Raw genomic sequence first — 14,367 nt, forward strand, 5'->3', positions numbered from 1 at the left:
CACTGCATGAAAAACTTGTGTGAAAAAACTTTGTATACCCAATACAGTACAACGTTTCCCAATTTATTATATAAACAATATATAAATATTTCTCTAAGGAAGATAATAACCCACTTATCTTCATTCAATGGGAGTAGCAGAGGGGTAAGCCCAAAAAAAAAGCCATCATACCAGCTGAACTCTAGGTCTATTCCAACCCTGAGATTCTGTGATTTTACACATACATCATGTTTGACTTACATTTTAAAAAATTACCCCAAATTACTGGCAAAAATACCAACCTAACCAATTATTATTATATTGCTCTAGCTACACAGATTGGTTACATCAATATCATGAATGTGACAATAAATTGTTTTAAAAGAGTTATTTACTTTATAAACTGAGGCAGATATTATATCTACTTTACAGATGAAGTAACTAAGGCTTGGAGAGATTAGCAAACATGTCCAAGGTTTTCAGGTAGAAAGTGTTGGTGCTGGTTTACAGAAGAACATCAGCCTTGCTTGCAACAAATGTGTTAAAAGCCTTGACCAATTACTCCAGGATGCCATCAAAATATCACGTACCATGATGTGAAAAAGGTTAGAAAGTAAGTCACTAAAACATCCTAGCTCCCCAAAAGACTAAATATTAGTATTTATTATATATGTAATCAAGATGCTTAATGGTTTAATTGTCCCAGTGAATGCTCAATTAACCAGATTAGTAAAGACATTTCTAGCCCTGATTCCTAACTCATTAGTAGAAGTACATCTCTAATTCATCTTTTGCTAGAAGTATAAAAAAGAAAAAAATGCACCCAGTACTCTTACGACAAAGGCAGAGTAAACACACTTACAGAAGATTTAATGTCCTTTGCACGGTTAGCATACTTAAGAGTGTTATAGGTGTCATCGTAGAACACAGAGGAAGGACTAACAGCAGCTATCATTATAGTTTGACAGTTTCCTCCAAGAGAATCCTTTAACAAGCGAGTGAGCTTACTATTTCTGTAAGGAATATGCTGATTCTTTCTCTGAAAGAACAAAAAAAGAATTCTTATGTCATTTTCCACATTCAAATGTAAACCTGCTACCATTTCACTATAAGAATTTAAGCACTGCTCAACTTTGCCCAGACTTATGATATAATTAGTGACCGTAATGATGATAATGAATCTTATGGAGCTATTCAGTGAATATATAAAACAAATTTCTCATTAAAAGATTATATCTCTATCTGATTAAGTATGAACTTTAGTTAATCATAAAATATCAGTATTGTTTCATTAGTTGTGATAAGTGTACCGTATTAATGTGAGATGTTAACAACAGAGGAAACTGAGTGTGGGGTATATTTAATAAAATCTTCCTGTATTATCTTACCAACTTTCCTGTATCTAAAACTATTAAAAAACAAAATGGTTATTAAAAAAAAAAATCTCCATTTTTTAAAAAGAAATTAAAATACAAAAGTAATATATGCCCTAGAGAAATATACTAGAGGCATAGTAAGAATTCTGTATGGCATAGAGCTACTTCTCTCTTTAAATTACCATCTAACATGAATACAAAATAAATTATAATTATAATCTTACAGATATTTATCTGAAAGCACAACCACAGTTCTAAGAGAACTTAATTTTTCTAGGTTTTCTTTTACTTAAAAGATACAGTTCTGATTTTAAAGTAAAAAATTTTCCAAACACTACCACTTCCATATAGAAACAGAGCAGTGTAATGTTAAGCTAAAAACAACCTTATGCTATCCAGTGTAAATCTTTCATATTACAGAAGAGAAAAATGAAGCTAAGCAAAAAGTGACATGACTTGCCTCAGGTCACATGGCTGGTAATCCACAGAGTTAGAAACAGGCCCTAGTCTCCCAACTCCCAGTAGGACTATGCTTTCCACCATAGCAGTCTTTCCCAAACAGTGTGGAATGTGCACAGCTGGTGCTACTTGAATTGATTTTGCATGTACAAGACATGCATTAAACACTGACTAATAAATGACTCAACAGGAGTCAATTACTAAAAATTTAGTCAGTATATGGAAAAAATACTATGAATGGCTGAAGTTTAGGAAATTAGTCTCTATACCATGCTATCTGCTTATATGTTTTGAGATTTTAACTTAGAATACAAAATACATTTTGCTTCTGTAATATTCATGTGATTTCAGAAACTTGCCCTTTTAAAAAAGACCTCCCAAATCATTTTAATGTACTTCATACTTTATCAAATTGCAACATTTTGAACAGTTTAACAGTAATTTTCCTAAAGCTTCTGAGCCTGGTTTGAACTTAAATTATCATATTTTAACTTTGAAAAAAGGAAGTCATTTTTACAAATACAGAAGTTATCAAATATGCTGTGTTCCTGTAAGCACTTCTGGCATACAGTAGATGTAAACTATTTTTTAATGCCCCAGAAGCATCTAGCAAACATTATCCTATTAGGTAATTTAATTACATTTTAACTCCTCTTCCTCTTTAAGAAAAATCAACTCTCTTTAATATTTAAAACAATTTTATAGTATATATATAAAATACTAACCAGACCAGAGTTTAGTTTTTCTAAAATGTGTTTTTTGTTTTCATGCCAATTCAATTATCATGCTTATTGTATAGTGATCATTAAATGGTCATTTAAAAAAATCAAATTCAAAATAAATGATGAGAAGGTATAATAAAATATTAACTATCAATCTGATATTCAATACTTTTCATTCAACAATTCTGATTATAAAGCTAGAAGTTAAAAAACAAAACAAACAGGGACTTTCCTGGTGGCACAGTGGTTAAGAATCTGCCTGCCAATGCAGGGGACATGGGTTCTATCCCTGGTCTGGGAAGATCCCACATGCCGCAGAGCAACTAAGCCCGTGTGCCACAACTACTGAGCTTGAGCTCTAGAGGCGACGAGCCACAACTACTGAGCCCGCGAGCCACAACTACTGAGCCTGTGTGCCACAACTACTGAAGCCCACACGCCTAGAGCACGTGCTCCGCAACAAGAGAAGCCACTGCAGTGAGAAGCCTGTGCACCGCAACGAAGAGTAGCCCCCGCTTGCTACAATTAGAGAAAGCCCATGCACAGCACAGACCCAACGCAGCCAAAAATAAATAAATAAAAAATAAATTTATAAAAAACAAACACACAAAAAAAACCCCATAGTTTTATTTGATATATTAGGTTCTCTGAGGTCTTTACTCTTTATGTAAACCTTATTGTTACATTCTTGAAATTTGATTTATAATAGATCTTTAAGACAATTATATTAAATAATATCTTTCTGGGAAATATACATATTTCAGTATTTCAGAATACTTAAATAAACATATAGTACCTACCTTTGTATCTGCTAAGGCATTGATAACATTCCCAAGAGCTAAAAGTGATCGATTAATATTTGTGCCTTCTATAAACCGGGTCCCTTTAGCACTGGTAGAGCTGGCTCTTTCAGACCCTGCCAGGTCAATGAGTGACATCTTGGCAATTCGGACATTTTGATTGATACTTGCTGTTTTATCTTGCTGTCTCAAATAAATCTTTTTGAAATTACAGGAGAATAGGGAAAATGAGGATTAGATTTAACAAAATTAAAAGAGAAATACACTTTATTTTTAAAAGAGCATGAAATCAATTATTTTTATTTTAAAGACATACTGAACAAGGTATAGCTTGACTGGCTGATATCCAAGAGTACCAGAAGTAATTACCAAAGTTGAGAAAAATTTGAAAACAAAAAGACTTCCTATATGTGCACTAGAGGGCAAATAACTCCTGGCTTGATAGAAGGTCAAAACAACTGCCACTTATATTCTGGTAACCTTAAAAGCAGGGTCTAAGACATTTTGGGGAAATCTCAGTGTCCCCGATAAAGATTTCTCTCAAGATTACTGATAAATGAAGAGTCAGTGGTAAGAAGAGAAAAGATTAATAAAATTTTGTGGACTAGAGACTTTCCGAATGACTTGGTGTCCTTTGATTTGAATTCTTTCAACTACAACAATTTCTTTCTATTAGATGAGTTCCACAAAGCATAATCCAGAATAAAGCTGTATAAGCATTTGAATTTTAACAGAATTAGAAACTACAAATAATAACTACTAACCTATGCTTTAGGTTTTTCTAGAATGGTATTCTTAAAAAGCACTGTATCAACTGAATCACACACCTCCTTAAGGAATGCAACTACTTACATGGTCACTATGGTGAAATCTTTTAAAAAGTGAATCAGTATCTCCCCAATTTATTGGTTCTGTAAATCTAGATCTATAAAGAGAAAGTCTGCTCTGAATATAAGACTATCTTTTGTAAAGATTAAATATTTTCGCCATTTAAAGAAAAGGAAAGAAAACCTCTAATACTACCACTTTACTATCATATTTTCACACAGGTAAAAATTTACATCTAACTTACATCATCTCAATTCTAAATATTCTTGATAGAATCTTCTCAAAGCTGCAAAGTAAAGGAAGCGCTGAGAAGTAGAGAAGTCCACAGATGAAGAGATATTTTCATATGTGTGAAAATTACTGTTCATAAATTTGGCTTCATTTATTTTAAATTCAATTTTAAGAGCTGTAGTCTAGTGACCTGTTACCTGGAAAACAGCATGAGAACGAGAAGATGTAGCATTCATATCAGTGGGATGCTGTGTCCTGTTTTTGTTTCCATTATCCAATAACTGTAAAATTTCCTCTGAGGATTTGGGCTAAAGAAGTTGAAGTAGAAGAAAAATACACAAATTAACCATTGATCTTTAAAATTTTTAATAAACCATCAACAAGCAAGAAGACTTTTAAAGGTAAAATAAAAAGTAAGAAAATATTTTCCATAAATTAAAATCCCATTAAATATTGACTATGTATCATTTGCTTAGTACTTTGGTGCTATATGAAAAATAAAAGATAAAATCTAATCTCTCTGAGGAGATAAAATATAAATATATTAAGCAGAATAATACACTATATTAAATGTTCAAGTAGATTTTTAAAAGAAAAGCCTATTTGATTATTTCAAAGGAAAACAAAACAAGACTATAGATATACCCTGATTATTTTAAATTAAGTAAATGGCTATATAACCATACTTGCTATTTGAACAAGCCAAAAAGAAGTTTATAAACATACCTGATGTAAAGTTAGTCCCTGAACAACCACCCCTTTTTGGGCATCTTCCCGGACAGCAAGTGGCCCTGAATTTACTAAGAGGTCACGAATCTGTTCATTATATACCTTAAAATAAAAAGAACTCCTTTAGCATTGATGACGAAACAGTAGCGATAGCATCACACAAATATGCACACATTGCTGATTTAAGGTTATATTAGAGAAGCAGCGGCTCATTTCCATTCATCTCACCCCTTCTATCACACATTGCTATTACTTTCCTAACATCTGAGAAAATGGCAGAGTTTGATTACCAGCACTTGAACTTAAAATTTAAAGGTGGAGTCATTATACCCTCCTCCCATAATTCCCAATTTGATGACTACAGTGAAACAGAAATAGGATAGCTGGAATTGTCTTTTCCTATTTCCTGATAATATACGGACACACGGTCTTAGGAAACTCTAGTGAATCTGAAATGTAAGTTATATGGAAGTACCATGGTTCTTACTGGAGAAGATATTTATTGTTTCATGATGTCCAAGTAATCCAAACTTTTTAAATTTTAGAGTTTAAAAGTTAAAGAAAACCCATACTCAAAGATAAATGATATCTATTTCATTTATCCTTCAATTACATTAAGTTTAACACGTAATGATAATTCCATAATGGGACCCCCCCCCCTCAATTTGAATGATGAGGAAACTGAGGCCCTAAGAGTTTAAGTGATTTGTCCAAGTTCACAGTCACAAAGGTACTAGGATAGCATGAGAACAAGAAGACGCAGCACTCATATCAGAGCAGGGATCAGAGGCTGATATCCTCACTCTACTGCATGGCACTGAATACACATCTGTGTTTTAAGTCTCTGGAAATTTTTTTTTCAGTAATTTCTGTAAATAACGTACAGTAATAGTACAATTGACTTGATTTTATGAATTTACTAAAGATACGTTTTCTACGTGCCAACAAAATGAAAATTACACATATATGATAAGATTAAAAAAACAGATATAAAATTGTCTTTAAGAATTATTTTGTGTAAGTTATATCCATGTTCTAATAAATAGCTCAGAGCGATAATTCATTGCTGGTATAATTTTCTACAATGAATGATAACCATTTTTAAATGTAATAAATTCTTAGAAGTAGTAAAATGATAATATGAAGAGATAATATTTTGGTAATTATTTTTGGGTAATTATTCTTCTGATAAGCAACAGTCACTCTTTAAACGATTCCCCTTATCCACTTCAATCATACAAAATATATAATTAGACAATGACTCTCAAGCCGGTCTATGCATCAAAATCACCCGGGAGCTTTTAAAATACATAGATGCCTCAGCCACAATCCAGACCCATTAAATTAAAATGTCCAGGGGGTGAGGCCTAAGCATGTCTATTTTTAAAAAGCCCCATAGCCAATTTTGGTGTACAGCCTGAGTGGAAAACCGTTAGATTAGATATTGCCTTACCATTAATAAAAATGAAAGCAGATTTAAAAAAAGGAAAAACAATTAAAAACATTATAAAAATAATCAAACTTCAAAATTCTCCCAGTTATAAAAGGATCTAAGGAAGAAGTAATGAATCCTGCCATGCTCTCTTCCTGATTAAGTTCAGAACAATTCTTTTCAATACATAACCATAGAAAATGAGTTTTCCTTCTCTTTTACCACCAAGTTCTATAGACTGACAAGAAAATTTTTAGCAACATCATCTTGATCAATTTTTGAAATGTGAAGACACTCTCTCAGTAGAAACCAAACAATAACATGTCAACAAGAGCAGTAAAAACTAGAAATTCACTCTCTGACATCACAAATAAATAGGCAGTAAAATCAGGGATTTATGTTTCTGCACTGGTTTCTAAAACACTACCTGAACACAAAGTTAGAGTGCCAGTAACTTAGTTATGATTTGTTGAATGTCAGCTATTAAGAGGTTAGGAGGTCTCAAAGAATGACGGGGTATGTCAAAAAAACACAAGAGACAGCATTAAGGAGCCTCACCTAGCCAAATCTGGCACAATTTGAGCATACAAAAATTGCTTAGAGAAAGGGATTATAATCTACTGAATAATGTTAAGAATCCAAAAGTCTACACTGATACAGTAGAGGAAAGGGAAAGCTCTTTCTTATAGTAGAAAGCCAATGAATAAATGTAGAAGAAATGATGGAATTTAAAAATCAGTATCATCTGTCATCATGATAGTAATTGATTCAGGCATGAATCATCAGTGGATGCTAAAACTAACAAATTAAAGTTTGAGGGGTCAGAGGATATTTACATTGTTTCCCTACAAGTTACTTATTAATTATAAAGTGTAAAGTAGTACCTTTACAGTGGAAAAACTTTGCAGACACCGGCATAATGAAACTGATCAGTTAACATAGCCAGTAATGGGACTAACTAATTACATAAGACTCTTGACATGTTATAGAAGAAGAACTCATCATCACTTCTGTGGTGTTCCTGCCACGGCATAACCTGAATGTAATCATGACAAATCCAAACTAAAAGTTTTACAACAGCAACATAAAATACAGAGAAAAAAAAAAAAATCCAGATTAAGGTGACTAAACAGATGAATTGCAAATGAATGCAATCTGCGATCTTAGATTTTCTTTTCAATAAAGGGCATTATTAGAACAATTAGCAAAATCTCATTAAGGTCTATAGATTACATAAAGGTGTATCATTGTTAATTTCCTGATATTGATTACTATTTAGTGGTTATTTAAGAAATTTCCTGTTTTTACAAGTCTGTAACTTAAACAGTTAAAAAAAAATACATACACACAGAGAGAAAGCAAAGGTAGTAAAATGTTAACATATTGGGAATCTGGATGAAGGGTATCTGGAAGTTCTTTGTACTAATCTTGCTACTTCTGTATAAGTCAGAAGTTATGGCAAAATAAAATGCTTAACAGAAAAAGAGTAAGATCCATAACAAATACCTAAGACTAGGAATTGTAATGATTTTATATATTCATAAGAAAATTTCTGCATGATAGAATAATTTGAATGGACCATGGAACTTCTTAGAAAAAGATTTCTCAATACTATTGATCAATCTAAAGAATGATATTGCCAACTTACCTCCAGATAAGAAACTGCGGTACTACATATTTTCTCTTCTTTAATCTCATCCATGGATTTGTAAAGGTCTAACATTGTTTGATACATCACTCCAGGTTCAGCAGCTGATCCTAGCATTGTGTGGGTCTTCCCAGCTCCAGTGGCACCATATGCAAGTACTGAGTTTTTAATGAAAAGGGATCAAAGCTCTTTGTTATGACATATAACATTACTGTATCTACTGTCTAGTGAATACTTCCATCTGGATATCCTGAACAGTAACTTTAAATCCAACAGATCCAAATTAATTTATAGTCTTATTTTTAAATCCTGGCAATTTCAGCACAAGTCTACTCTTACTCCTATATTCTCTATTGATGAATGGTACCTTCACCCACCCAACCGCCCCGCACATGCTCCCTTTCTTCAACAACAATCACAAATTTTAATCAATTATCAGTCTCCCTACCCATTAGTCTCAATCTTCTTTAACAAATCCCTTAGAATTTGTACAGTTGTTTTTAAGAAAACGAAATATGAATATGTTAAATCTTCTTAATTGTTCCACAGTCCCATATGAGAAAGTTCAAATTCTTCACCTAGAAATATTACTAGTGACTCTAAGGGAAGATCCCTGGATATCTCTCCAGACTATTTCTTCCTTGCTGTGCTTTGGCATACTAGATTATCTGAAGTTCTCCACATGTGCTGCTCCTTTTTGAGTCCATTGCCTTTGTCCTGGAGAGTTCCTCTACTTAATCCAGCTGGAAAACTTCTACCTGCACTAAATATTCAGCACAAAAGTCACTTTCCTGTGCCTTTCCTAACTGTCTTAGGCCGAAGTGGCTACTCTCTCATTTGAGCCCTCAGTGTATGCTTACATCCTTTTACTCTAGCATGTATCATACTGTATTTCTAACTGTGAGCTCCACCAAAGTGGAGGCTATGTATCCTTCCCGCCTTGCAAGTGACTTGACACAAAGCAGGTACTCAATACAAGTCTGCTGAATTCCAGATAAAAGCCATTTATAAAATTCCTTTTAAAATCTTTGTTTTAGGCAAATTACTTTGTTTTCAAGACTCTATCCAGTACAATAGAACAGTGATGCATTTCTTCAAATGCAAAAAACAAAGAAAAAAACCACTCTGAATAACATATTGCAAATACCCAACATAATATTCAGTTAAAGCAATAAGTCTTTGAGAATTTTTTTTATAGGTTAAATCTCTCTGCTAAGTTCGTTAACAAACTACAAAAATACTTTTCAGTAGAATGGATTAAACTGATGCATGTTTCATTTTGTTCTATTTTCTATAAGCTAGTAGTACATCAAGAAGTCTTAAGATAGCTGGATAATACGAAGTAAAACCAAGAAGAAACCAAAGACTCAGTATTACTTTGGTAGAGATTTTTTCATTTGGAGTCAAGAGAAATTTTTTAAATCTCTAGAGACAATATGAAGTTTCATGAATGAGGAAAAGAATATCAGCTTAAAAATGAGAATCAAAGCAGGTCTAATCAATAAACCACATTCCATTCTTGCCTGACCTAGAGGGTAAGTCTTCTGTAATAAAAGTGAATGAGTCAGTGAAAGACAGTGAAACATGTAACAGTTTTGGGGTGTCTTAAAGAAAATGCCATAAATTATGGTAACTACGAAAATAAGATATTAATAATGGTGTGCAGTGCCTGGTAAGCATTCAATTAACTGGCATTTTGGAGATCTCTCTTTCTAGGAAATCAACATAGCCATTTTGAAAGGCAAATTATTATAGGTCTATCGAGAGCACTAAAGATGCTTTTTTGGGCTGAAGATATGCGAAAACAGCATGATACTCATGATACTCAACATGGGCTTTAAAAATTTTTACTTCAAGGTACTACAAAGAAAAAATGGTGCTATGAAGAAATTGCCAAATGTTCAGAAATGTCCCAATATTCCCCAGGGATAGACAGTTGTATAGGTGAACATTGGGAATATTTATGAGTACAAATTGTGAGAAATCTGGCATCAATTACCAGAAGCACATGGTTTTAAAACATAAGAAACTGAAAGGATGACCATCTATAGGAACCAAAGCAAGACCCAGGAAAAGTTTCACAAATGATATATGTTATATATGATGACTAAATTTCAAAGAAAATCTACATTTACAGTGAACTACTAAAGAATTTTTAGCAAACAAGCACCTTAAAATTGATTATATTTAGAAGAAAGGGTCAAGTAGATGTCTGTTTTAATATAAAACTGAAATCAGATGGAAACATTAAATCTCAACTGAAACAATTACCTGTGCAATTATATCCATTCAAAAAACTACGAAGAATTGGCTTAGTAGTGTGTTCAAAAACTTCCAATTGAGTTGAAGTTTCGTCAAAAACAGCATCGAATACAAATTTAAGGTCCTTATTTTGTCTCTTTGTAATATCTCGATTTATAGTTTTCTTTCCATGGAAAAAACTGATTTCTTCTTGCTTGGGATCAAAAACTAGAATATGCTTATCCACAACATGGACCACTTTATGGAATCCAGATGCCTTTTCTTTTGTGTTCTCAGGACGCACACGAACAACTACTTTCATGTGATGACACAGGTCTTCCTCAGCGACAGACATTGTTGATTATCTTGATTCCTTTGTTTATGTGAATGGTTGAATATTTCTCTGAAATTAAAAAGTATTAATATTAATTCTACTTGTATGCAAAATGACTAGTATATAGTACTTATTAAATAAAGAAAGGTGTTAATTTTGTTCCACTCATCTGGTAAATGTTACTGGAAATCCTTGGTTCAAAACCGTCCAGTGGTTACCTTATTCAGAATTGAAGTTCTGTTAATGGCCTACATTTTTCACCTCATGTCCTATTGCTTTCCTCTTTGCTCACTCTATTCCAGCTAACAGACCAAGTGCCCCAATCATGATCTTTCTGCTAGCCATTCTATCATAAAGTGCTTTCCTCAATAACTACATGACTAACTCCTTCACTTCTTTCAAGTCCTGGCTCAAATGTTGCCCCTTCGGCCCGCCCTTATTAAAATTGCCAACCCAATTCCTAATCGCCCTTATACTGTTCTACTTTTTCCCAAAGCACTTACCACCTCCTAATAGAATAGGTATTTTTTACTTATTTAGCATGTTTGTTGTCTACTTTCTCTCTTCTAGTTAAACTATAAGCCCTTTAAGGGCATTTTTCTTTTTTTTAAATCTGTTTTGCTTATCAATGCGTTCCAAGCCGAAAACAGTGCCTGGCACATGGTAGATACTATAAATACTTGATGACTAAATAAATTAGTGAATACTAAAAGGCCTTCTTTTTTTTTCTTGGTCTTAATTTTTCGATCCTAGATTATTTTCTGGATAGTTCAGGTTCCTTAATTGTTGATCTTTATTAGTTTATCCTTACTTTTCTTGTTTTTATGTGAGGTAGTCATATAGTCAGACCATACTTTTTGAACCTGTCACTGATGTACCTTAAACTTACATCATTATAGAGCAGAGACTAGGATCTATATTCAGAGATTAGCATCTCTGAATACACAGTTGGGGGAATATACTGTCTCTGTCACCTTCATACCTGGGCTAGCTAACTGACACATCCCTGGAACTATTTTTAACCCTATGGGTCTCTGAGATACAGGCAGAGATAAGCCTGGTTGTGTCAATTTCCACTGCCAAGAGATTTGCCGCCAAGATCACTTTTATTAAAAATAGCTCATAAGCCAAAGCTCTCCCTTCATTACCTTAATATGATTCTGAGAGATCCTTTCTTGTCCATTCCTGTGATCCAAACTAAAATAGTATCAGAGCCCTTGTGAAAAATCAAAGCTAGCTTTTTGGGTAGTCTATACCTGTGAGTTTATACGGTTTAGCTACAAAGTTTGAGTTGAAGTGGAAGCCCAGGGTCTGACTAATATTTCAGGGATTTATCAAGTTTTTGTATGTGCGTGTCATTTAATTTTTTGTATTGTGACATAATCTGATTACTTTCACTGCTGACATACTTTAGGAAATAGAAACTAGTGGGGCCACTGAAGTAATGTAGACAAGAGATGGTGCTGTCAACTCAGAACAGGGTGGTGGTCAGATTTTGGATGTATGCTAAAGGTAAAGACAAAAGAATTTCCTGATAGATAGATGTGGGGAATGAGAGAAATGATTCAAGAATAAGTCCAAAGTTCTTGGCCTGAGTGTTGGAAGAATAGAGTAGCCATCAACTGAGATGGAAATATCTGAGGGTAGAGCAGGTTTTGGGGGGAAGATCAGGAGTTCATTCTGGATATCTTGAAGTTGAGAATTTTAATCAACATCCAGGTGGAAATGTCAGGGCAGCTGAAAGCTGTTACGAAAGTAAACGCTGTCCTCAGAGTCTTAATGCCATCTGAAGCTTTTCAAAGTTTTTAAAGCTTAACGTGGCATTAAGATTTAGGGGGAACTTTTAAATCAAGGAGGAGAGAATGATCAATTGTGCTAAATACTGCTAATAGGTTAAGTACTTACTAAGACGTAATCAGGGGATTTGGCAACATGGAGACAAACAAGAGCAATTTTGGGGGAATGGAATGGTAGGACAAAGGCCTGAATAGAAGACTCAGATAGCAAATATAGGAAGTACTACTGCAAAAGTAAGCAAAGAAATGGTGTGGGTGGAGGGGGAAAGAGTTAAAAGAAGATATTTTGTTGGTTTCCTAAAGTGGAAGAAATAACAACAATGATAAAGCTAAAATATGTCATAAAATCATATACTTTTGGAAACAATTCAAATAAGGCCAAAGCAATCTAAAAGCAAAAGACACTGGACACAGCACCCCCTTTTTAGGACTCTGTTCTCCCCCAAAATTGGAACACTGAAGAGGAAAGGATGGTCATTTGGATTCTAACAGTGAGGTCCCACGTGAATTGCTACTCCGCTCTTTCTTCACCCTCGAGCTTCTGTCTAGCCAACCCCCACAGAGTACCTATACCCCACTTCTGTGACCTTGGACAAGTTACTTAGCCTCACTGAGTCTCAGGTTTCTCATTTGTATAAAAGGAATAATACCTAATAGCTGTTGTGAAGGCTGAAAGAGATAACAAGTATTAAGTGTACAAAGGCATTCAATAAATGTCAATTCTCTTCCTTATCTGCCCCCCTTCCTGCCTCTTCTTCCCAAAGATACTGGTCCATCTTTTTAGTGTTTCCCAATGAGCTTATCACTGGCACTTTGGGTAGGACAATCCTTCCTTATTCGGAACTGTCCCAGGTATTAGAGGATGTTTAGCATTTCTGATCCCTGTCTATTAAAGGCTAGTAGAGTCTCACATTCTTTGTATTACCAAAACCTAACCTCTATGCACACTTCTAAAAGCTTTTAGAAATGTTCAACAAATGCCTTGATTTTAACGGATACACTTTTTTTTCAATGATAGATAAAATACACACAAATGAAATGGTTAAAAAAACATATATAAAACATCAGGTGATTATTTCAAAACAGATCTTAGGGGACTTCCCTGGTGATCCAGTGGTAGAATCCGCCTTCCAATGCAGGGGATGCAGGTTTGATCCCTGGCTGGGGAACTAAGATCCTACATGTCATGGGGCAACTAAGCCTGTGTGCCACAACTACTGAGCCCGTGCACCACAACTGGAGGGGCTGCGTGCCGCAACTACAGAGGCGACACACTCTGGAGCCCGTGTGCCACAACTAGAGAGAAGCCCATGTGCTGCAACGAAAAGCCTGCGCACCACAATTAAGATCCCACGTGCCACAACTAACACCCGACTCAGCCAAATAAATAAATAAATAAATTAATTAATTAAAAAAACCCAAAACCAAAACAAACAAACAAAAAACAGATCTTAGCTTGGAAGGTATCTCTTGTTAATTAATTAATCACTAATTCAAAAAGTTAACTGTTAAAATCCCAGTTCTACTACTTTACTGGCTGTGACAGTGGGCAAGTTACTTAACCCCCTTGTGGTTTAGTTTCCTCATCTGTAAAGTGGGATTAATAATAATACCTACCTCATAGACTTCTTGTGAGGATTATTAGCACTTAGAACAATGCCTGGCACAGAGTATGCATTACAACTGTTTGCTATTACTGCCATTATTGTTACTATTACATACAGCTTAGTGAGGAAACAGACATTGATAAAATGACACAAATATGCAAAGGTGTAACTGTGACAAGTGCTAT

The 14,367-nt window shown here is 34.2% G+C and overlaps 1 protein-coding gene across 1 annotated transcript in view; it reads right to left on the minus strand.

Moving 5' to 3' along the window:
* KIF18A (kinesin family member 18A) overlaps nt 1-14,367 on the minus strand; it is a 78,698-nt gene that overhangs the window by 59,179 nt on the left and 5,152 nt on the right. The window contains exons 2-7 of the mRNA XM_036861545.1: nt 10,476-10,848; nt 8,205-8,362; nt 5,122-5,226; nt 4,593-4,703; nt 3,337-3,534; nt 842-1,018 (exon numbers count right to left, since the gene is read on the minus strand). Of these exons, the coding sequence (XP_036717440.1) occupies nt 842-1,018; nt 3,337-3,534; nt 4,593-4,703; nt 5,122-5,226; nt 8,205-8,362; nt 10,476-10,800 (1,074 nt within the window). The 5' untranslated portion in view covers nt 10,801-10,848. The remainder of the gene's footprint in view (nt 1-841; nt 1,019-3,336; nt 3,535-4,592; nt 4,704-5,121; nt 5,227-8,204; nt 8,363-10,475; nt 10,849-14,367) is intronic.

Source organism: Balaenoptera musculus, chromosome 8 (assembly GCF_009873245.2).
Source record: "Balaenoptera musculus isolate JJ_BM4_2016_0621 chromosome 8, mBalMus1.pri.v3, whole genome shotgun sequence".
Taxonomy (NCBI): Eukaryota; Metazoa; Chordata; class Mammalia; order Artiodactyla; family Balaenopteridae; genus Balaenoptera; species Balaenoptera musculus.